This window comes from Mytilus californianus, unplaced genomic scaffold (genome assembly GCF_021869535.1).
Source record: "Mytilus californianus isolate M0D057914Y unplaced genomic scaffold, xbMytCali1.0.p SCAF_1, whole genome shotgun sequence".
Classification (NCBI taxonomy): domain Eukaryota; kingdom Metazoa; phylum Mollusca; class Bivalvia; order Mytilida; family Mytilidae; genus Mytilus; species Mytilus californianus.
The window spans coordinates 20206502-20232680 of NW_026262581.1; the positions used below are offsets into that span (position 1 = coordinate 20206502).

The following is a 26179-nucleotide window of genomic DNA, read 5'->3' on the forward strand; positions in this document are numbered from 1 at the left end:
AACTTAGATTTTTAGAGTTCTTGATGAATGTAAATCCAGAAAATGGCTTCGAACGCATACAATATCTAAAGTGTTATGTTCATTTTTTATTCTGCTACAAGTAGGATATATTGTGCCAATCATATTATAACACATTTCAGATAAATCATATAGTTAAAGACCACATTAAAAATATAATCTGATACTAAAAAATATAATCTAATATGTTGTAGATAGTGTTCAGTTAGCATAACGCAGACAGAAACTTCAAATGCTAATGGAGTTCGGTATTGCTGTTGGATGAAGCCAGTCGTATGGATTTTCTCTTATTTTGTTGCGCTCGTCAATTGTTTCACCAACATTCCTTAGGCTTTGTCGAAATCTACAATGGAAACAAGATGGCGGATTATTGAACAGACAGCAAAAGAAACAAATATTAGAATCTTTAAAACAGTTCAAAGTTTTATTTCAGTGGTGTTGTCTGGTTTTGGATTTTGACTAATGATTCTGAACGCAGATAGTTATACAGAATTAACAAGTAAAAATCGTCCGAATGTCACTCAAGATTACAATACAAAACTTCTGTATTCACATTATGTATAATGAGGACACGCTTCAAATAAAGCATAGTTGGGTACTAAACTTATTGGCTTTTTAATTTGTATCTTGCTTTTGCGAAGCCTAAACACTTTTCAGGTAAACAGTGCATTTCACTTCCCTGTTCATTTATTCATTACCTAGTTTATAGGTTCTGCCTTTGATTCCACACAAGCTTTACAGAAATGTGCAAATGATATTTGATAACGAAATATTTAATTTTTGCTATGTAATTTAAGTTATATTTCTGATTATTCAATATATTATCCATTATTGCAATAGTTTTTAAGCATTTGATAGGCGAGATTCCCAACCACTTACTTTGCATAATGTTTAGATCAAAGTATATTTCAGTACTATAGTGTTAAACTTGTGCTTAACACAACATTAGTGTATAATACTATAGAACAATAGTCATGGTCATTTTTGGCTTTTCAGTTTTTGATTTCCCTTTATATTCAAAATTGTATATCGACAATTTCAATGCAATTTTACTAATTTGATTATTTTGTATGCAATCGCAAGTTTTTTTTAAAAAGAATACCAATCTCAATGTATACCACGAAGTAATTTATCATTAACTAATTGCTCAATCCGACACCAAGGATATTCATTTCTATAGAGCAGGGAGTAAGAAAAAAACAAATGAGACAACAAAAACGTCCCTTTGAAGTATTCACGATTTACGATTAATACATACGCTTAATTGGCAACATATGCCATGATACTTCAAATTTGTAAAAAAGCTGGTCTTATTTGACATATTACTGGACTCCATACCTATCCCTCGAAAATGCTTCTATATAAACAGCGGGAGGTGCTTACCCTCTGGTCTCACTTTGTATAGAATGCATGCTATTCCGATTATTTTCAATACAAGGTTGTTTGCACGTTAAACTAGTTTAACCCTCCCACATCTTGTGTCTGCACCAAACCAAGCTATCAGAATAATTTGTTATTTATTATTGTTTGCCTTTGTAAGTTCGTCTATCATTTTCCGAGGACTCGGATGTTTGTGGTTGATGTAGTATTTTCTGCTGTTTAAAATTTGTCCTTTTAATACTTTTTATGGATTTTACATCGGCCATTAAAAGTAAGCTAAATCATCTGTTCGAATTTGTTGTTAATTGTATATGTAAATTAACAAAAATTCATAGTTATACATTTGAATGTACAACATGTTTAGGAAAGGGTATTACATATAGTATGTATCCATACTAATTGCATTGTCAAACAACGATATGCTAGAAAATTGCATGCGTCGAAATCAGTGTGTTACATTTGATTTGATATTTTCTCTGTATAAAAATGTTATTATATACTTCTATGTTTATTAAGTCATATCATAATCTTAAAAAAAATCACGAAAACATTTATTCCCCACCATTAATCAAGCTGCTTTAATAAATTTGTATCAGGAACTGAGTGCACATGTTTTAACTGCATATATCATAAGTTAACCATCATGATGTACACTCTTTTACTTATATCCCTACTAATTTTTAAATTATAAGGAAACATCTGAAATATAAAAGCTGCATAAAGTCTAAACTTACTCATTTACAAGTTTCACTGCCGGTGGATCTACAATCAACTGCTTTTCAAAATCACCAAGACTTTGTGTTGCCTTCTCACTAAGTACTTTTGTGATCGACATTAACCCGAGAAGCTCAGCTCGGTTAGCAATAGACTTCAATATGGTTTCAATCTCTACTGGACTCTAAAATTTCAAATTAATATATAAATGCTGTTAATTGTTCCATTTATATCTGTTGTATGAGTGAGGGGTATAATTTTTTCTCAAGACGTCTGATTTTCATGTATCCCACCTTCACTGTCTTACGTTGGGTTTCTAATGTTTTACACTGTCTTTTATACATACGATGTTATTTCACTGTAAGTCTTTTAATATCAATCCTTTCATGAAACTCATGATACATAAATTAAGTTGATTTAAATCGTCTTTCAGGATTTTTCTCGACATGTTTTAGGATGTACAACAAGGCAATCTTTTTAAAATCATCATTTTTAAATGCTCTTTATGTTTGTTATTTATTTGGCCTTTAAAAAAGAAGGTTTTTCATTTGAGCGCCACTGATGAGTCCTGTGCAGATGAACATTTATCCGGTCTTCTAAATTAAAAGCCTGGTAGCTTTGGATAAACACTTTTCTTACAACCACTGGATCGATAATACTACTGACTATATTCAAAGAAGTATACAGTATAGAAAAGTAAACATGTAATTGCTACAAATAGTTGTGAAACGATACGCGCTTTAACATTAAGGCTGAGACTATCATAGCGAAAACTAACAGCTGATTTTAATCAGGTTGATATCATATATTAAATTTAAGTTTTTGAAACAATTCACATACATGTATTCAAATGAGCTCAGTGTGCTATTCATCGCTATATATTGGTATTTGAGGCATTTTGATACAAAATTGAAAATTTTACATTGATGATTAATATTACATCGAATGATGTCGCTAACCAAAATGATTTATTTCGTATCAGTATTACAATATTAAACTTAACTTTCAACATTGTGTTCATACAAAAATTTACATGGCAGTTTTCGTTGCCGCTCAATAACATTTTAGGTACCTTATTGATTTTACTGCGGTCAAAGAGCTTTACAATTCAGTTGCTGAAAACTTTCTCAAGTCAGGCTAAATGGACAATGTGCAGTTCATTGTTGTTTGTCTAATTGTGCATATCTGTTTTTCTTCGGGGGAATTGGGTGTTGGTTGATGATGTGATCTGTTGTACCGTGTAGTAAGTTTGGAGATTCTTGTTTTTCTTTTAATGTATATTTCAATCGACAGTAAAGTGAATAAAAGCTCTTTTTTTTTTTCTATTTAACAATGCCAAATTCTCTTCGTGGCAATATATTATTGCTGTCCCGTGTTATTTGATCCAATATTTGTAAACAAAAAAAAACAGGACACGCCTTACCTTATCCTTAGGAGGAACTCCATGCATAGTAAACGGGAATCTAAAAGGAGCTGCGTACTCGTCATACTGTTGGAAGTTGGCTGCAGCATGGGCAACGCTACATGTATATATAATGGCTGTCAACGTCACCACTAGCTGGTCAGTTGTTTCAAATTTGCCGTCATTTGGAACTCCCTGCAAAGTTGTAATATAACATAAGTCTACTTTTTAAGAAAAAAATAAGACGACAGGAGAGATAGATTTATTTAATACAATCATCTTGATTTAAGGCAAATACGCGATATATTTTTTGCAATTTTTGTTATTTCAAAAATTGTATTTTCAACCAAAAATTAAAAAATCGATATTAGAACTTTAAACTTTAAAATTAAACATGGTCTACTTAAAACTTTAATTGCCTTTGCAGATATTTGAATACTTAATTCTCAACATCGAAATTAAGTGCCGGCTTATGGCATCATTTTTCCGCAAAATAAATTGACCCCTGTGTTCAATAACACGGTATTTTCTCACTTTCCAATTTGATCAGATTCTTTTAATCATATGCATTTGCTTTGCAAATGACTGTTTTTCATTGGATAATTTAATAGTTTTTCTTATTTATTATATTTTATGATAAATTGGAGTTCAAACTTGTGTATCGTTACTTTTGTTGACTAGTATATGTATTAATTGATTGTCTGATTAAACGGCCACTTGCAAATATTTCAAGCATGTCAAAGACAATATAACATATATATAAGATAGAAACTACGAACCAAAATTCCTACACCACCATCATCTCTTGACTTTACAATTTCTGCGCCCCAGTTCTGTATTTCATAGTCGGCCTTCAGTGAACCTTTTTCGGCTATAACATAAACAAATTGGATTTCAATAGCTATTGATACTGATTAATGATAATACGTTTAAAATAGAATCATGTCCTACTTCAGTACAAGCATTGGTGCAACAAAAATGTTACTACAGATTAGATGTTGTGAATAAATAAATATTGCCCTAAGAAAATGTACTATTGTTCACTGTTGATGACATTGGAACAATATGCATTGCTATTATTGAGTTCTCTGCTAATTAATAAACTAGAATAATCATGTAGGAAAGACACATTTCTGTGATTAATTTTGTTTCAAGAAATTAATACTGCAAAAACATGACTTGAAATCAGTCATCATAGACACCCTGACAAAAGACACAATCGGAAACCAAATGTGAAGAACACACTGTTGACATTTAAGAATGAAAGACACATTTAAAATCTCACATGTAGGACACATAATGTTGCCACTGTTTGGTTTGATTAGAGACATGTTAGAAGTGAAGTGCAATCACGAAAAACTGGTCAACAGATTTAAAAACAATATAAAATTTCATATATAATCAGTAGAACTAACCAAAATGAATTCAAAAGCACTTACAATAGTAGTGAGTCACATATTTCTGAACGTAATTTTTGATGGCGTCATAAAGGAGAAGCGCATCATCCCTCATCTGATAGGCATCAGTTAAAACAGACTGTTCAAGAACCTGAAAAGTAAAACACGTGGGCATCTAGCAGCATACCGTTAATTTCATAACTATCGAAATCAAATATTTTGTAGTGAGTGTTTAAACAAATAGCAGATTCCCGTAGATGGTATCTCCTTAAAACATTATATTGCTGTACATTAGTATTTTCCGTTAACGTTCACGAATTCCAGCATTTACAAAAAATCATTTGGTTTTTTATACAACTGTATCTGATATTATCAACAAAGCAATTGAGTATCAAAACTGATGGTTCAGCATCCACTGTATCGCATTTCATGCACAATTAAGACATTGTTTACCATTTACAGCAAATATTTCAATAACACATTCTCTCGTTATCATTTTGTCGTAATATAATAGAACTTAAGATTAATGATTAGACAGTTCCCTTCTTTTTGAGTTTTTCTCTTTCCTTCATGATAAGTTTTCGTAAATTCTTCAATACAAAACCTATATTTCTCAATTCTTCCGAAATGGATTCGTTTGCAGTGACGACTCATATGTGTCCATTATTTTCATTATTTTGAAACTTTTCGTAACAAGAATATGTTTAGAATAATATTTTTTGTAAATTTTGGCTGTCAAAGAAAGTAAGGGAGCAAACATTTTACTTCAAAAAGGGGGGAGGGGGGGTTATGGTTTTTTGTCTGAGTCAGAACATTTTTTTTTAGTTTTTTTACGCTATTAATCTGATTATTTTTTTCAAAATTTAAGACTATAAGGCATGGGGAAAATCTATATTCAGAAATTTTTTTTTTGTCATCTGCTTGACCACAATATTTTTTTCATCAAATTAGGGATCAGAGTATTTTTTGGAATAAACCATACCCCACCCCCACCCCACCACATTCCAAGATGCTCTAGTTTGTAGTTTCTGAGAATAATGCGACAAAAGTAGCCAGACGAGAGAAGAAAGGAAAGCCAGTATAGTCCTCCTTCGAACGGGAACGGATATAATAAAGGTAAATTCTAGCTAATAGCTGAATAGTATTTCAACAATCGTATCTTATTTTTTGTCTTAATCGCAGCTAATGCCCCCTTAATCATGTTATCGTTAGAAGTTAAAGTATCAATAAGTTTACAAGGATCGTATTTAAGTTAACGGTCTCTATTAAAAAACGTAAAATAAGAATGTTATATCCCATTTGCAAAACAGCACAGCCAATTGTACAATGTAAATCTGTGTAACTTTATCATAAATTAAGGCAACAGTAGTTTACCGATGTTCAAATCTCCGTAGACAGAAGAAAATAATTCATAGTTTACACTATCTTAGAATTTACCAAAATTAAGCAATTCTATTTTTTCGTAATGTCTCCTTGAATTTCTTATTCTTTCTGGTGATTTTCATGAAAAATTCTTTAGGAATCATTTTGGTTAACTCCATTAATTTCATGGGATTTGTATTACTTATTCTTTAACTTTCGTGGAATGTTGCTTATGTTTTCACCCTTTTTTCGTTTACCCAAGTAGTAGATAATTTTCTAAAATTTTAGTTCTCCCCTCTTACTTTCAATACCAGAATTTCATTTCGATTTTTAGTAAGTACATTGTAAGTCAACTTTTGTCCTGAATTAACTCGTGCGAAATCGTATGTTATAAAATATAATTCATTTAAACGAACCCCTCTGCTCTTTAAATTTTCTGGTAAAGTTCCATGTAAATCCAGTCTCCAGAAATCCATACTGAAAGACGAAAATTGGAAAAGAAATTTACCTTGAAATGTATAAAGAAGACGCATTCTGGACACAAAACAGACGAAGTTAAATAACATATACAAATAGTATACGTTAATATAATAAAAGCATGTCATTAAACTATGCCAATATATTAAAAACAAGCTCAAATACTTTGGATACAGTTGAAAAATATTTCTTTTCATCTGATCGAGATGCAAGTCATATTTTCGAATCAATAATTTAAGAAAAAATATTTCATGTCAGCATGTTCAGTACAATGAGCTTGCTTTAAGTAACTGCGATCCCATTTTGATACGGTTTTTATCACTGTTTTGTTTAACTTGTATTGTTGTTTATCTTTTATTTTAGAGTTCATCACTTTTTTTTTCTAAATTGATTTTTACTCTTTTAAGTAAATCTTATTAATCCACGGGGAGGGGTTGAGACTTAAAATCTTAATTTTTTACCCTTTCACATGCTCGTGTACCGATCCTAAAAACTATCGAAAGATACCTAGCTCATGATTTTGTATACTAGACACGCGTTTTATATGCATAAGACTCATCAGTGAAACTCACACCAAAACAGTTGTAAGGCCAAATCATATTCGAAGTTGAATAACAATATCAAACTAAGAATCACGAAATTTATGCTAAATACGGCAAAGCAAATTGTTTCCTGGTAGAAAAAACCTTGTAAGTGAGGATCTTCGTCAGTGATTGTATTTTAACACATCAACATGTTGCTGTTTTGTGAAACATCTTGCGTTTTGAATGTAGCAATTGTATACACGTGACAGATGATATAAAGTATTGTACAACATCAGTCCATTGTGAGAATATGAACGTTAAGCAATAGCATATTGTAATTTTGGGAGTTGGTGTTGATTGCAGATCTTTATTAGTCTCTTTGAAATGAAATGTCTGTTGCTCTCTCATTGATGTATACCAGAATTCCAAGTGGTGAAGTTAAAAATTACGGACGCCATCATGAGTTGGTTGACCGTTACGGAATACCTGTTCACAGATGATGACGAATATGTTCCAATCGTCGCAACCGAAATCTCGCCCTCCTTTTCCACGAATACGACCTACCGAACTAGAATTAACACCGTGTTTGGACTTACATGAGCAACATGACGGGTGCCACATGTGGAGCAGGATCTGCCTTCCCTTCCGGATCACTTGAGATCGACCTCAGTGTTTGGTGGGGTTTGTGCTAATTATTTAGTTTTCTATGTTACGTTTGTAATACTGTTGTTTGGTCTGCCATGGCGTTGTCAGTTTATTTTAGACTTAATAGTTTGAATGTCCCTTTTGATATCTTCGCCCTCTTTTTTAAACAAAATTATTTTTTTACAGGCAGAACATACACTCTAATAGGCGTCTTTTATTTTTTTCTGTTTTTTTTGTTAATATCCATGTATCAAAGCAACTGTTTAATGTTCTTACCTCTTCTTCATTAAGTAGAAGGCAGCATTAATTCCACCATTTGAAGTTTTGTCAAAGTAACCTCCTGGGTTGACCAAGACACCAAGACCAAGGCTGAAGTTATATGCCAGAACCAAAGTTATTTCAGTATTCACATTATCAAGACGTTTATCTTTTTAAGGTCTTTCCACTCCGTTAGGAAAGACCTTATTGTTTTTCTAATGGTTTTTTTTTTTTTTTTTTTTCTTCCAGCATTTTTTTGACATGGCCTCCCCTCGTTTCTATTGGAGTTATCAAGAACAAATATGGACCATCGATAGAACTCATCATGAAGTATTACCAGATGAGGGCACGTAGGATTTCATCATCCCCTGTAGAAGTTATCTCCCTTTTATTGGGTTTTTTCAACATGCCCCCCCCCCCCCTCGTTGTTTTTTAAGATATCATGATTTTATGTGGACAATAGGTAGATCTCATCATGATGTATTACCATATGAGGGCACGTAAGATTTCATTATCCCCTCTGAGAGTTGCATCCCCTTGAAGCAATTTCTTTTATTTGCATTTTTCTTAAAAAGTATAAGAGATAGAATCGAATTGAAAATGGCAGCATCTACAGTAACAAGTATGTTATCAATCCTTATAAGGAGTTATTTCCCTTGAAAAATTTTACACAATTTTTGAAAAATTCTATTTCGAGAACCGGAAGTCGTAGAGACTTGAGATTTTCACCAATAATCTTTAATTCATGTGACCTTTTATTTGCACCCAAGGTCAAAGGTCACTGAGTTCAAAAAAAATTTACGCTGCAATTTCAAGCTTACATATTAGGAAAACGATAAGAGTTTGCTGCATACATACTGTGTATAAAATGTTCCTCTCGACGAGCTCTATATTTTATACATTAAGCTCAAAAATATCCGACCGTCTGTTCAAAAGTTACGACGAGATAATTCTTTAAAGTATAGTTTTGTGTGCATATCTTTTAAAAGGCAACAGATATCAACCTACTATAAACTGCAAAAATGATGAGTATTTTAAGACCTTCAGTTTGAGGTCAATGTCAGGTCATGATGAAATTTTACCTTGACCTTCAAAGTGTACTATGACCTTGACCTTGTGACATTTGAAAGGTCAAGTGGTCCTGAGTTGAATGGTGGTAGTCCCATGTCTCTAAGACTTCCGGTTCTCAAGTTTGGTATTGCATCATATATTTGATGATTCATTGTGACCTTTAAGAACTTTGGAATTGTCCCAAATTTTTGTCCACAATATTGTCCTTCAACTGCAGATTATTTATCATTTAACAGATTTGAAATATCTATTGTCGTTTTAGAGATAATGCAGTTTGAAATTTTGCGAGCGGAGGCATGTATTTCTGAATCAACAACAGCTTTCCACCTGAAATTTTCAGAAATTGAAGACTTAAACATAATTATATGTTTGACCAATTACCAGAAACTTTAAATGAAAAACTAAAAAAAAAATCAATTTGAAATTTTCATCTTTTACATTGACTTTGTAAGTTTCATAAGTTCTATTTATATAATTGATATTGCATCATTTTTGGCACTTTGCCAAATGCGGTCATTATGTATATCAAATTGAAGGTCTTAATGAGCTCTACTCAAAAATGAAAATTTCAAACCCCTTTTTCATCCCAGTGGGAAGGGTGGGGTCATTTAGTGCAAAAAATTCAAACTTCTCAGATGGTTAGGTTGTCGCATATCAAATGAAAGTCCATAAAGCGTACATTTCAAATATCAAATTGACGTCCCCAAAAATGGGTTGGGTGGGTCATTGAGTGCAGAAAATAAATTGTCTTCTAAGGTAAGGTTGTTGTATATCAAATGAAAGGTCATAATGTGTACATTTCAAATATCAAATTCCTGTCCTCCAAAAATGAGGTGGATGGGGTTATTAAGTGCAAAAATCAAACTTTCTAGAACATGGCGTTGTCGCATATCATATGAAAGATCATCAAGTCTACATTACATATATCATACTTCCGATATCAAAAATGTAGGCGGATGGGGTCATTGAGTGTAAAAAGTGAAATTTTTCAAAAGGTATGCTTGTCGTATATCAAATGAAAGGTCTTAAAAAGTACATTACAAAAACATCATTTTTAAAGGAAAGACCTTTCAATTGTTTTACAAACAATTGAGATACTAGTTGGGTTTTTTTTCTTCCAGCATTTTTTTGACATGGCCTCCCCTCGTTTCTATTGGAGTTATCAAGACCAAATATGGACCATGGATAGACCTCATCATGAAGTATTACCAGATGAGGGCACGTAGGATTTCATCATCCCCTGTAGAAGTTATCTCCCTTTTATTGGGTTTTTTCAACATGGCCCCCCTCGTTATTTTAAAGATATCATGACTTTATGTGGACAATAGGTAGATCTCATCATGATGTATTACTACATGAGGGCACGTAGGATTTCATTATCCCCTTTGAGAGTTGCATCCCCTTGAAGCAATTTCTTTTATTTGCATTTTTCTTAAAAAGTATAAGAGATAGAATCGAATTGAAAATGGTAGCATCTACAATAACAAATGGCAATGTTAATAAACATAAACAATTAGTATGTTATCAATCCTTATAAGGAGTTATTTCCCTTGAAAAATTTTACACAATTTTTTAAAAATTGTATTTCGAGAATCGGAAATCATAGAGACTTGGGACCTTCACCAATAATCTCTTTTTCATGTGACCTTAAATTTGCATTCAAGGTCAAAGGTCACTGAGTGCAAAAACAATTCACGCTGCAATTTCAAGCTTACATATTAAGAAAACGATAAGAGTTTGTTGCATACATACTGTGTATAAAATGTTCCTCTCGACGAGCTCTATATTTTATACATTAAGCTCAAAAATGTCCGACCGTCTGTTCAAAAGTTACGACGAGATAATTCTTTAAAGTATAGTTTTGTGTGCATATCTTTTAAAAGGCAACAGATATCAACCTACTATAAACTGCAAAAATGATGAGTATTTTAAGACCTTCAGTTTGAGGTCAATGTCAGGTCATAATGAAATTTAACCTTGACCTTCAAAGTGTACTATGACCTTGACCTTGTGACATTTGAAAGGTCAAGTGGTCCTGAGTTGAATGGTGGTAGTCCCATGTCTCTACGACTACCGGTTCTCAAGTTTGGTATTGCATCATATATTTAATGATTCATTGTGACCTTGATGAACTTTGGAATTGTCCCAAATTTTTGTCTACAATGTTGTTCTTCAACTGCAGATCATTTATCATTTAACAGATTTGAAATATCTATTGTCGTTTTAGAGATAATGCAGTTTGAAATTTTGAGAGTGGAGGCATGTATTTCTGAATCAACAACAGCTTTCCACCTGAAATTTTCAGAAATTGAAGACTTAAACATGGTAATATGTTTGACTAATTACCAGAAACTTTAAATGAAAAACTAAAAAAAAAATCAATTTGAAATTTTCATCTTTTACATTGACTTTGTAAGTTTCATAAGTTCTATTTATATAATTGATATTGCATAATTTTTGGCACTTTGCCAAATGCGGTCATTATGTATATCAAATTGAAGGTCTTAATGAGCTCTACTCAAAAATGAAAATTTCAAACCTTTTTCATCCCAGTGGGAAGAGTGGGGTCATTTAGTGCAAAAAATTTAAACTTCTCAGATGGTTAGGTTGTCGCATATCAAATGAAAGTCCATAAAGCGTACATTTCAAATATCAAATTGACGTCCCCAAAAAATGGGTTGGGTGGGGTCATTGAGTAGAGAAAATAAATTGTCTTCTAAGGTAATGTTGTCGTATATCAAATGAAAGGTCGTAATGTGTACATTTCAAATATCAAATTCCTATCCTCCAAAATTGAGGTGGATGGGGTTATTAAGTGCAAAAATCAAACTTTCTACAACATGGCGTTGTCGCATATCATATGAAAGATCTTCAAGTCTACATTACATATATCATACTTCCGATATCAAAAATGTAGGCGGATGGGGTCATTAAGTGTAAAAAGTGAAAATTTTCAGAAGGTATGCTTGTCGTATATCAAATGAAAGGTCTTAAAGAGTACATTACAAAAACATCACTTTTACAGGAAAGACCTTTTAATTGTTTTACAAACAATTGAGATACTAGTCTTTTATTTATTTTTACTACTTAAGTTTTCTTTAACCAATAGATTTATGTTTTTTTTACAACTATAACTTTTAAAATTATTTAAGATTTTGTCTTGGAGAAATGCGAGTTACATGTTTCATTTAAGATCAAAAGAAAAAATACATACAAATCTATAGCAATCAGGTAGATAAAATGAGGATTAAGTAATCTGAAAATAGGATGTGATGGTGAAAGGTTTCTCTTTGTCGCAACACATATTCCTTCCATCATGAAATGGGTGAAATCTGAAAAGTAAAACAACAGTAATCAATTCATGCACGTTTTCTTTAAGTTTTGAGATTTTCATTTATTCATATTAGAATGTTATAATCAATTTTTATTTTATTTTTTTTTTTTGGGGGGGGGGGGGGGGAGGGCGATGTTTGGGTGGCCGAGTGGTTTAATTAGTCTAACTACTTTATCACTAGCCTATCAACACCGAGGTTGTGAGTTTGAATCTTATTTGGCTAGGATTGTTAGTTTTTAGAATATTTGGTATGATTGCAATCAATTCTATATTTTTGTTAATACTTTTCTTTTGAATTTCTTTTTGTACGTGTCTTTTCGTCTTATAGCTCGCCAAGCATGTATACATTACAGAATTGCGGAATAGCATGAAACATCTACGTAAAGTTTTTTTCGCGATTTATGTAGCATAAACCTGAGGTAAAATGATTCCAAGTGTATTGTTGTTTAATCGTTTAACGTGATTAAAGAGGCATTAGCTGTCAAATTCATGTTCACCGATTTGACTCAAATTTTCACAATTAATTTATAACATACTAAAACGTATATCTAAATCATATAAAGTCTAAAATAAACAATTTTACAATGCATGAGCTTGATAATATGTTCCAGCATTCCGTGTGTATTTTAGTCTAGACGCCATCTAATTAACCATCGAGATGACCTCCGAAGACTGCCGACGGTAAAATAAACCGATATAAACATGAATATACATATAAATAGATCGAAAACTCGTGCAATTGGATATTTTTAGGTCTATTAGATTTCATATTATAGGTTAAAACATATGTCAATCATCGTTTTTATCTGTATAAGAATGAGCTTTTGTGGATAGAATCAGTCAAATAAATGGTTTACCCTTGTTTCACTTTCAATGTTGACATTTTTTTCCTTTTAATAACTGAACACACATTATTCATGCGTAAACCATCTCTAGCTAACGCATTAAATTGGAGGTCACATGAATACGGATTCAATGAGGTCTAATTTGCAAGTGAATAATTCATCAGCGATGTTTTTAGCTTATTTTGACAAAATTGAACCAAACTGGCTTCTGAGAGCGAATTATTATTTCACTATTTCACTTTCATTAATGATTGAACAAAAAAAATCATATTTTGATATTTTTTATATCTCGTAGCTAATGCCCCTTTAAGAGTTTGGTAAATCTGGTATCGAATATATCAAGGAATTTCTAATGTAAAATATTTTCCTACGTACTCAAATGAGTAAGAGCTTGATGGTATGTAGCTTCAGCCTGATTGTACCACAGCTTTGCCAACATCCACGTGTACACTGGATCTGATGGTAAGAAGACCTGTTATAAAGTAAGAAAAATCAAAGTCCAGAATGTATGTAAAAGTCAAAGATATTATCGTGCACTAAAATTTAGTAGCTGGACGTCAGTATACTGTGTCGAGATAAATACTTCATATATAACATTTATAAGTGCTGCCGGGATGTTGGTACATACATTTTAAATTCACAAAAGGAAAAGTTAAGCCTCCTCTTGTGTACAGTTTAGATCTCAATATATATGCACTATTGAATTATACGTGTTTGACAATGCATGATACAGACTGACTGTAGTCAGTATCTTTGATATCCTCCATTAAAAATATAGTGAAAAAAAGCATTCAACATAACGATAAACTTTGAATTATTCAATAAATTAAATAATCTATGAAGCGAAACATGAAGAAGTTAAAAGATAATGCTAGCTTCCTTTTTGATTTTCGTTCTTAAGGCCTCAGATGTCTCTTTTGGTACCTTTACTTTGAGCATAATGTGGAATTGTTTTCAACATGTAATAATTCTACATAAAAGAGAGAAGAAATATACCAAAGGGACATTCAAACTCATAAGTCGAAAATATATAAAAGTTTAAAAACACATTTTACTGCCATTCAAACACAGACTATGCATTGACGAAGCCAAAAATTAATTTTTTTTTCGTTTTTTTTTTGTAATGATTAGTTTATCTGTAGTTAAACAATGATTAGATTTTCCAACTGTAATGCTAAAACAACAAAAATACCGAACTCGAAGGATATTTCAAAACGCGGAGAGTCATCAAATGGCAAAATCAAAAGCTCAAACACATCAAACGAATGGAAATCAACTGTCATATTTCAAACTTGGAATATGCATTTTCTTTTGCAGAAAATGGTAGATTAAACCTGGTGTTATGCTAGCAAAACCTCTCACTTGTATGGCAGTCATATAGAATTCCATTATATTGACAACAATGTGTGAGTAAAACAAACAGACATAATAGGTAAAAATGTCAAAAATTGGGGTACAGCAGTCAACATTATGTTATTATCTTAATCACTATAAAAACAAATAACTAACGAATAGGTTCCATAATATACAATGAAATGACATGACATGGAAAGTAATTAATCAACTTACTGGGTTATCCGTTCCTATTTGCTGAAATAACTGTATAGCTATCGGCATAAGATGGTTGGCATTGTTGAAATAAAACAAGGCAAAAGGGCAAGTTATCTACAAACATTATACAAATAAAATAGAATAAAATTTATCTAAAATAATTAATAATATGTACCCCCTTTTAATAGGTAGACTGTTTACATTTTTACATCTGTTGTTAATCTGACATCATCTGAAGTAATCTCATCAAGCTTTATACATAAATAACAAAGTATAAAAAAGAGAAATACTCGTACCTACTTACTAGGAACATTCCAGTTCCTCGTCAAATTAACCAAGAAAATTTTGTTAATTAAATAACGGTACCAATTTTACTACTGCACCACACGTGCTTTCGACTATAATGTACCCTCAGTCATCTTCATAACCTTGGAGGTTATTTGTCTATAAGTAGATACTATAAGTATCATTTACAACACACAGATTTGTTTATTGCATATGTATTATGATGGCTGGTTTGTAATCGATAACAAGGTAATTGGTTTTGTTTAATGATGTTAGCATGATTTTGATGAAACCCCTATAAAATTATAAAATGTCCAAATAATGCTAATGCAAAATATTTCATTACTGTAATTTAGAGTTTTCTTTTTCAGGCATTTTGGAATCGGTCCATCTCCAAAATACTGAATGGTAGAATCGGCATTGCGTATCAAAATCTAACTAAAAGATATATAAACTTAAAGAAATACAAAATTCTACAGTATTCCCTAAAATAACAATACAGTATGATAATTTTACTGTGCATTGAGAATAAATTTTAGATTACTGTTATCACTCATAGTAATATAATCAAGTTCCAGCCGAAAAAAAAAACACCGACCTAACCATCCTATTTTGAAGTTACCCTCATCCTGAGTTAGAAATGGTAGGTCTTTCATTTCTGCGTGTCTGGTAATTCGAGGAATGTCTAGATAACTTTTGGTTAGAATGATAGCAAATAATGGAGTTAGCTCCCCTTAAATGTTAATTTCTAGTGCATTTCAACCAAATTACCAGAACAGGAGAAGTAAAAGAATGTTATATTCGTGCACCATTATACATTTTGAAGATAAATTAATGTCAACTTGAGTGGCTTTTTGTTTGTCATGTTTTCACCGCTGCCTGATTCTTAGGCAGATTGGCACTTAATGCCTCGCCTTGTGTAGGTTGCTTGCTATCCCATTAACGTCCTCAAGCATTTGTTAATCATGTTTTGTGAGAAATTAGCGAAGGAGCACAGTAAAGACAAATATTAAATTTGTTTACAAAATTGAATAGTCCGCTAACCAAACAACTACTACATGCAGATGAATATAAATTTACCGATGATTAAAAAAATGTTTATTTATCTGATCTTATTTGACAGTGTGACACATTCAAACAAATAGGATTTTACAGTTACATCAGTCGGGCGGAGATCGATTGATCTTGTAGATACTGCATTTTTTTATCTTGAGAGAAGAATTAACATATATTATCAATATCACTTACAAAAATGTCCTCTGTCTTTGCAGGGCATCCTTCTAAGATCGCTAAGTCAATAATGAATAGTCTTTTTTCTTCCATGGCTTGTTCTATAGTCTTGCCTTCCAAAAATGGCTTAACCATTTCGTAAGTCACTCCAAACCTGTCAAGATGTTAATATTTACAATTTCAATTTCTTGAAAAAAAAATGACGTAGTTTATGTCACGCTAAAATTCACGTTTCTCATTCCAAACTCCAAAGTAACTTTCACTTACTCGGTGATGCTTTGTATCATTCCTGTTTCAATGATCATAATGATAATCCTAGAAAACCCATCACCATGAAAGCTAGGGAGCAAACTTGCTTATTTACTTACTGCCATGTACGCCATTGGCGTGTAGGGAAGTAACGAAGATTTTCTACTTTTGTCGGTCGTTGGCAGTTTTCTTTAGTGTGCCCCATGTTTGCTGATGTAGACTAGCCTCTGCTTCTACAGTGATACTCCATGTCATTTTGGATCTTCCTTTTTACGTTTACTTGCCAGTGGAATGCTATCTTATTGATATCATCTTTCTCTTTCCGTGGGACATGTCCATTCCACCTCCAGCATCTTCTCATTATAGTAGTGGCTTCATCTTGTTGGCATTTGGTGACAGGTACTGGTTTGAGATTTGGTCCGGATAGTATATTGCCCAGATCTCCATACAGCCTGCAGGTTGTTAAGAGATGAACTTGCCTTAGATAGTCGTCTTTTAATGTCAAATTCTTTTTTTCTTCCAGTAAAACTGAGTCTGGTTTGTTTGCATTTAGCGTCAGGATTTCAGTTTTCTTGAGTTGATTTTCAGTCCTGTTTGATCTGGATATTTTTGTACAGAGCAAACCCTTAACCTATATATTAAAAATGTCAAAATTATCCTTTGGCCTTGCAAAACAAACTTGTTATAAGTATCTACGTCAAATTAAAAAAAAGGTTTAAATTGCTTTGTACAAAGGTTATTTAAAATTATTAATGAAGTTTTGATTATCAAAATTTTTATATTCTGAAAATAATTATAAAAGAGTTATACTTTTCTGGGATTGCTGTGCACAGGGTGATGAGTAAAGAATTCAAACTTGCAAGTCTCTGTCGCCCAAAATCTGCGTCATCATTGAAATATTCTGAATTCTGTAAACAGAGGACATAATAAAAATTATTGCAAAAAAAATAAACCTTCTTCGAAGAAATTTATTATCGGTCTACCCTTTGGCTGTTTCACTCTCCTCATCTTTTTATTAATTTGTTTATCAATACTTTGTGAATGTAAATGTATGCTTGGCTCATCCTCAATAACTGGACGCACCGGGCTAATCCCCGATGCCATTATGTTTGACCCAAATGGTCAAATCAACTTCGATAAATTGATTGTCAGATGTTTCATCAAATTGATATTGTAAAATATGAAACCTTTCTGTTTCGTTCGCTGTCTACAAAATGCTGCATATTATGAATTTTTTCATATTAATTATTTTGTATGTTCAATATGTTCAATATGTTATTTCAAGACACCTTTATTAACTTATTCACAGAATAGTATAATTATGGGTACCATTATCTTTCCATCCCGTGCAGGAATAGTGCAGGCTCTATTTTCGTTACAGAAACTCCCACAACAACTTTTTGAAGGGTTTATATGTGGAATGTCACAAGCCAAAATATCTGTTCATATCACTTACACATCCCTGGATTCAGACGCATACAATTTATTATGTGTTATTTTTAATTCAAGACGTTTCGTTTGAATGGCCTTGGCCTTTTGTCAGGAATATTGATACGTGATTAAAACAGTATCGTACAATTTTGTTACTTTAGTTAAACTGCTATAAATGTTCCGTGATTATTTGCAAGAATTTTAGTAGTCATTTTACATTGTGTAATAAATAAACGAGAGTAGTAGAAAGGCGAAAGATATTAAAGGGATATTCAATCTCACAAATCGAAACAAACTGACAATTCCATGGCAGAAAACGAAAAGCAACAACAACAGTACACAAGACACATCATAGAAAACTTGTGCACTCTTTAATGTTTTTGATTTTGGCTTTCCAAACTTTTGGCCTAGAACATGACATGATGAAGGTTATTCCCGAAATTCGTGTTGCGCACGCACATGAAAATCAAAACCTATTATAACTTAACAATACAAAACCTGAACGAGTTAAAGAAGAAAGGTAGAATGGTGTATTGAGATGAAAGGTAAAATGTTATGCTCTATGTAAGAGGTTACCTCTGGAACACCAAAGACTGGCGTATACACAGTCTTGACGTCCTCTACATCCTTCCAATTGTAACCATTGGCCATAATTAATCTCTTACTTTCTTCTGTATATATTTTTGTCTTCATTCCAATGTTGAACTGTTTAAGTATACATGACATTAGTTAATCATATAGATAAATAAATATAGACAGTTAAAAGAAGTAGTTTCTAGCACAAATAAATTTGTTTTCTCCTTGTCAATAACTTCAAGTTATATTACGCAACCTAGCTTTTTGTTCTTTAACTACCAGTATATGGAATTGGATGCTGCACATTATTTGTCAATAAGATCAAAAATTATGTACAAACCACTGAAGACAATCAAAAGTAAAATAACAAAAATACCGAACTCCAAGGATAATTCAAAACGGAAAGTCCCTTATCAAATGGCAAAATCAAAAGCTCAAACACATCAAACGAATGGAAAACAACTGTCATATTCCAGACTTGGTACAGGCATTTTCGTATGTAGATAATGGTGGATTAGACCTGGTTTTGTAGCTAGCTAAACCTCTCACTTGTATGACGGTCATATAGAATTCCATAATATTGATGTGTGATGTGTGAGCAAAACAAACAGACAATTTTTGATATATAAAAAGATACAGAAACATTTACCCGACAGAATCAAATAAAATGAAAATATTATAAACATTTGATCATACTAGAGAGTGACAGGTGACTATTGTAAGCACATGGTCAATAAAGATATGAATAAAACCAATAATATATATATATATATATTTCTCTAATTCTATGGAAATTTATCCCTTTCCGAACCCATTGTATAAAAAAATTTAATCAACGTGTGGTTGCCAGTGATCTCAGAAGATGATTGGATGATTTTAAGGGTCTTAACCTTTCTCAGCTCACTGTATGCGTCAAAATATGCTAACAGGTGTAAATGAAATTGACAATTTTATGGAAAGTGGAAGGCACTCGAAGGGGATTTTAGTTTAGCAAAAAAAGAAAATTTATTTTTTAATCATTAGAGAAACAGATTCTTACATAGTTTCTCGATAGTTAAATTATAAATTTTAAAGTCTTCGCCGAGGCTCGGACTTTAAAATTGATAATTTAACTATCTCGATTGGATAAATCCGATAATCCACTGGTATCAATGTAAGAATCTATATATATCAGAACAACAATGCACCACAAATAACCTAAATAACAAAAGATTGTTAAAAAACAAAATCTTAAACAATAAAATCGCAACGTTCTAAAAAAAAAATAATAAAGTAACTTAACTAATCATATTTGCCCGCGGGGTCTATATTATATTTTCATAAATATACTCACTTGATAATCGAATGAAAAAGTTTCATCATCTGGTAGTTCTTTAATCTACAAAAATTAATATATTTAAAAATATATTGCACATTTTTAAAATCCTTCTTTTTGTTGTAACAATATAACAAGGAAGGAAAGAAAATGTAACTTAAACATAATTGATAAATGAGATGATTTATTTTTTTGAAAAATCAACACGTCGTCATACCGATGTACTACATAACCTAACTGAACATCGTCACATTTGACAGTTTTGCTGTTTATATGTTATACCGAACTTTCAACTATACAAAAAGCCACACTTAGCCATTTGTCATAATGATCACTGTTTGTTCTGAAACTCTTCTCCAAAATTTATTTTAAACGCAATAAGGGCGTGACCCATTTGATTTCCTAAAGGAGAAGAGGGTGACTTTATATAATAGGAAATATTTTGCGTTCAAAATAGAAAATAAAAGAAGCAACCTAGCAACAGGTAAAAACATATATTCCGTTCGCGAAAAATCCTTCTGTCCCCTTACTCCAATTTCAAATGGTTGTCTCCCTAACTTAACTGACTTGACCATGTTTAATCTGTTCTTCTGTCATCTATTGTGTTCTATAATTGGCATCATGTTATACATAAAAATGTGTCATAGTTATTTACCTTTTATATACTACAACCTTTAAGTGCATAAACAATCATATGAGTAGTAATTGAACAGATGGTAAAAACCACGACACACCATTAAAATCGTTATGGTGTTCTGTTGTGACAACATGTGATACTACGATTTAAAAATTAGAAATTTATTGAGAACGTTATAAAGAGGTAGAATCAATTTCGACCTTTTTTGTTACACTTGGGCTGTCATCAAAAAGGCTTGCAACATGTTCAATTGCTGCTTCATTGCAAAGTATCACATCCCCATGTGTTTACTTTGAGATTCTATCAATGCTATGGCTTATTTCTTAACATATCCCCAAATTATAAACACATAAAGAAAGCCTCATTCCGTGCTAAGGACGGAGGTATGCAAATTTTTAGTATTTATTAAAACAAATTGTAAATACATACTTCACTAAAAACAAAGTACTGTTGGAACTTAAGTTATCTTTTATCTTCGAGTGCAAATGATTTTATTTTGTTAATTAAGCGGCGTCCTTTGCAGCTGACAAAAACATTGAATTTTGCATGTTTGATTCAAAATGCTTTCAACAGCAAAACGTGGTATTAGATCAAATTTCAATTCATAGAAGTAAGTAAAAGTGTTGTATTATGTTAAAAGTCTATCATATAGACTCTTTTATATTCAAATTCCATTAGCGTCGGCAACTTTTAGATTTTGATCCTGGTAGTTACGAATTCAGAGAGAGGAAATTGTTTTAATCTTTTGATCGCTATTAGAATTGTTTATATTCATAGCAGTAATAATCAACAGAACTCTGCGCAGAAAGGTTTTGTTTTAAAGCAAAGTTATAATGTGAATGTGTTATACGTCCCCTTTTCCAGAATGTGACATACCGAAATAGACGTATTACCGGGTTTGTTCTAACATGAGCAACACGACGGATGCCACATGTGGAGCAGGATATGTGTACCCTTTTGGAGCACCTGAGATCATCCCCATTTATTTGGAGTTTGTGTTGCTCAGTCTTTAGTTTTCTATTATGTGTTTTGTGTACTATTGTTTGTCTATCGGTCTTGTTCTTTTTTATCCATGATGTTGTCAGTTTATTTTCGACTTTTGGGTTTGAATGTCCCTTTGGTGGTATCTTTCGCCTCTCTTTTATACTAGTATATTCAATATATTTTACGCTCCAGATTTGACCATCTTAGACCTTCAACTTTGAGCTTTTGACTGGGTTGATCATGGACATGTTCAATAAATTGATGGTATTTGTAACTTTCCTATTCCTAATATTTCAATTATTTATCAAATGACTTCCTCTTTTTCAAGGACTAATGGTGAACTGTGATATACAACATATATGGTCATAGGACGTCACTCTGAAAATAATTTTGATACATTCATCAAACCTTTTCAATGAATGCGTCAAACTATCGATACTGATAGATCTGAAAAAAAAAGAAAGAAAAGGCCGCCCTTTGATACCATATGATATAGTCCACTCATATTCCACTCTTAATGAAAATTTAATGAATATATATGCATTTAAAATAGTGACACCCAATACGAAAGAATGCTTGTATAATGTAGAAGAGCTGGCAGTCGATAACTATTTTTTTAAATTATCTAACCAAAGGTTTTAAATTCGATTATCACGAACATACAACAATTGATACTATTTGAAAGGATTATTCAGTAATCACGCCGAGTATCCCGATCCCGAATCTGCGGATGGATCCGAATCCCGTGGGTCAATTAATGAAAAGTTTGTAACGGTACATAGGTTAAATCTGGATCCAATTCCCACGGAGCATACTTCCTCCGTGGGAGTCGGATCCATATTTTACTTGCCCACCGTTACAAACTTTTCATTAATTGCTCCTCGGGATTAGGATCCTTCCGCTGATACCCGGTGTGGTATTTGGATTTTAAAATTGAATAAATGAAGCTATAAGCAACCTAAATTTTCAATTCTTGGTAATCTGAATGGCTATTGTTCTTAAGTCGACTGGAACACATTTGATCTGATATTATTAATTAGTGTTAGTCTTCGTTTTGATAATACTTAGACATTTATTTGATGTTACACTTGCCTTCTGTTGGGCCTTTTAAAAAATAGCCGTCCCTGTGTTCTCATCTTTAAAGCGCAATTAAATGACAATTTATCTTTAGTTTTAAAAAGTTGCTAGAGCTTTCATCAGTTAACAACACCAACACATTTAATCGTATTAATAGTATATATGTTAACCAACTGTTCAAATCATAAGGTTAAAAATTATGCAAATATTACATGTACCTGAGCAGGTAGTCCAGGCGATTTCACTTGTAACTGATAGTCTTTCCGTATAGTCTGTAATTCAAGCATTCTCTTTTGTTTGAAAGGATCATCTTGTGGTAGGCATGTGTCTATGTGTTTGAAAAGGTAATGATTGTCTGCTTTGATCCACTTCATAGCAGGGAATATAGACGTGATGTTAGTTGCCACATTAGTTACCTCGATCCAATCTAAATACCAGCTGCTCAGCAAACCATTATTGTCTCGCCATAGCTCGATTCTTTGAACTTCGGGTATGTTGACATCAGAATCAACTGAATAGTTATCAACGCTGCCTCTTTCAAAATCATTTTTAAAGAAATGATCAAGGTTGTACTTGCTTGTCTGGGTACCTTTTCCGTGCAGTATTATACACACATTGGCATCAGTCCCAGCTCCCTTTCTGTCTCCAGTTTTAACGGATATTTTATAGGACACCATATTGACAGGACTTTCAGTCTACAAGTAGTTTACCTGTTGATTAATAAAATTTACATTACTAGTATATGTTTACTAAATCAATAGTTCCTTTTGGGATTCTGTGTCTGGGGCGATTTTCTTATTTTGCCGCCCTCAGAATCCCTTATCAGATGTTTCCCGATTTGCTACCGGTACCAACCGTAGTACGAATTAGGAGTCGTCTTTGAACTTTTGAAAATAATTGATGTATGTTTTATGAATCATCATCAAAAGTCTGTGGAGAATTTTTAGCTGCCACTTGGTATTGATTTTTTTTTTTTTTTTACTTTTTTCATTTTTCCAGTAATCTTGAACGGTTACAGACAGTCTATTACATCTCACATTCTAAGACAGTTATATGTGTATTTATATTCTGCAATTTCATACAAAATACAAATAAATAAACAGACACCCTAAATTTTATCTATTTGAAAGTCATCCGTCACTGTACTGCATACTAGATACAATCGAATCCTAACATTTTTTCCGGAGTAGTTTGGACACAGTTAATTAAGCTCAAATGAAAATCTTCATCTTCATATTGCTTTATAATCATTTTAATTTACCTACGCAAATATGAATTTGTTTTAGATTTTATTTTGTATATAGGCAGCATTAAGCAGCAGACTTGTAAAGATGCAATTATTCAATTTAAAAAAAAACGGCTAGTAAGACTCAAACTAGATTTAAAAAAAACATATTTCATTTTATAAAAAAAAATCGCGCTATGACACTATAACTAATAACGCGCTAGAGATAGAAGAGATAGTAAATTCTATAGTCAAGTGTTTATATACTTGTATTATAAAGCAACACATTTGGTAATCTTTAATTGTATTAGATAAAACCATAAATATAATAACACCATTTCCACGAATGAGGTCTAATATCGAGCGCTGAAGTGCAGAGTGAAAGTAAATAATGCTGATACATAAACGTAAGATCACAAACAACTTCGCTGATTGCAGTTTCATAACTATTTCCCCAAAAAAGTAATACGAAATTATACCTTATTTCAACTATTGTTTCAACTTGAAATCCTCCAGTCGAGACTTTCTTGTCGTTGTTTCACGCCTAGAATGAAAATGAAATAAAATGGTTATCACAGCCTTCAAATATATACAGATTAAAAATCTAAATCGAGAAGACATCCGTGGCTTACTAGTAATTTAATTCTTAATCTTTAAAAAGGATACATACAGTTTAAGTAATCTGCTTAAAAATAAAGGACATCTTTTAAGTAATGTCCAAACAAAAATTATATGTGCAAAATATGTCAATCAATTTTTTTTTTCAGTTTTCCCCTCTCTTTGAATATTTTTTTTTCCCATTCATTTGTTAAATCCTTATTTCTTTTATGTCTCGATAGTATATAAATTGACATCGCGTTTATAGACTCACATCGTCTCGATTACCCAGACGCATATATACATATAGCGTCTGGGTTGATTAACCGGACTGGTCAGATATTTATAGGGGGCGTAACAAAAAATTAAATATAGAACATCATCCATAAATAGCACTTCCGTTATCCCCAAAATAATAATAATAAAAAAAAAACAGTAAGCAGTGTACTAGTATATCTATATGTGATCATTAAACTGACATTCTATGTTCTTGTAGCTCACGCAGTATTCTTGTCTCAGTGGTTTATAAACATTTATTTAAGAATTATAGTCAAAATAAATCTTTACACCGTACTTATTCAGATTTCGGATATTTTTTTCGTTGATTAAAAATACTTATAAGTTTTAACCATTTTTTTGCCATGATTTTTATCTAAAAGACTTTATCATTAACTACTTGTCTAGCTTAAATTTCTACAAAAAACGATTATAAACTGTAACTAACGGTGCCCTTTTTGACCTGAATTTTGTACATGTACATTTAAAAAAAAGAAAAAAAATGAATTGGTAAATGCTCATACATGATCAGTCCAAGTTTTCCAATATAGAACGTGAATGTCTGTTCTAAATGTTAGAGCACTCGTGTATAGAGGGTACCACGCTCTCTGTGCGCTATGAGAGGGGTTCATAGGTGGACCGTTGTACTAAAGGCTAAGTTTCTGCCCCTTTGCAGGTTGCAGTCATAAATTCTCAGATCTGTATCCCGGACGGCCTCTATTACAGGACCTTAGTTTTCTCGTTTGAATTGTTTTACATTTGGGATTTCATGGCCTTTTATAGCTGACTATGCGATATGGGCTTTGCTCATTGTTGAAGGCCGTACGGTGACTTATAGCTGTTAATTTCTGTGTCATTTGGTCTCTTGTGGAGAGTTGTCTCATTTGCAATCATACCACATCTTCTTTTTTATACTTATTTTATAATTATTGTTAATTTCTGTTCGTCCTGAACATGTATGCAATATATTTACCACTATTTACCACAAGACGATAACCAAGCAACCAGCAATCAATCTATTCTTATATTCTAGCACACCACGATATTCTCTTATCTTTATACTATAAAACGCCATTATTCTCTATTGTTTATATCATAGCACACCACTTTTCTCTATTTTTATATTGTAGCACACCATTAGTCTCTATTCTTTATTTTTTGGTCCATTTTTCTTAGTTTTGTTCCATTATTCTCATTTCTGAAACCCCTGTTATAATTTATGCTGTCCTTGTTATATATTCTTTCAGATATCTAATACACCTGAGACTACTATATGTGTTATAGCAGTCTCACGATACACTTACCTTACAAAAAACACA

The 26179-nt window shown here is 32.2% G+C and overlaps 1 protein-coding gene and 1 long non-coding RNA gene across 2 annotated transcripts; both read right to left on the reverse strand.

The window, feature by feature from the left end:
* Positions 1-66: 66 nt before the first annotated feature.
* LOC127713758 (allene oxide synthase-lipoxygenase protein-like) lies at positions 67-24553 on the reverse strand. Its single transcript, XM_052219816.1, has 16 exons — positions 24467-24553; positions 22981-23472; positions 20083-20127; positions 18750-18878; positions 17553-17650; positions 16512-16647; positions 14997-15092; positions 13803-13899; positions 12463-12580; positions 8196-8288; positions 6690-6750; positions 4954-5062; positions 4294-4385; positions 3536-3709; positions 2133-2296; positions 67-361 (listed from the first exon to the last, which is right to left on the reverse strand). Exons 2-16 carry the CDS (start codon positions 23437-23439, stop codon positions 247-249), a joined length of 1986 nt encoding a protein of 661 aa, XP_052075776.1. The 5' UTR covers positions 23440-23472; positions 24467-24553; the 3' UTR covers positions 67-246.
* LOC127715576 (uncharacterized) lies at positions 8348-11793 on the reverse strand. Its single transcript, XR_007988491.1, has 2 exons — positions 11372-11793; positions 8348-9406 (listed from the first exon to the last, which is right to left on the reverse strand). It is a non-coding gene; the product is annotated as an uncharacterized LOC127715576 (long non-coding RNA).
* Positions 24554-26179: the final 1626 nt, after the last annotated feature.

Excerpts from the sequence above, each read along its gene's own strand:
- LOC127713758 (XM_052219816.1), bottom strand. The coding sequence starts at position 23,439 with ATGGTGTCCTATAAAATATCCGTTAAAACTGGAGACAGAAAGGGAGCT. Across the intron at positions 15,093-16,511 it reads CAAAGACAGAGGACATTTTT|ATAACTTGCCCTTTTGCCTT; the intron begins GTAAGTGATATT and ends TAATGTTTGTAG. Across the intron at positions 4,386-4,953 it reads ATATGTGACTCACTACTATT|CCGAAAAAGGTTCACTGAAG; the intron begins GTAAGTGCTTTT and ends TTTATGTTATAG.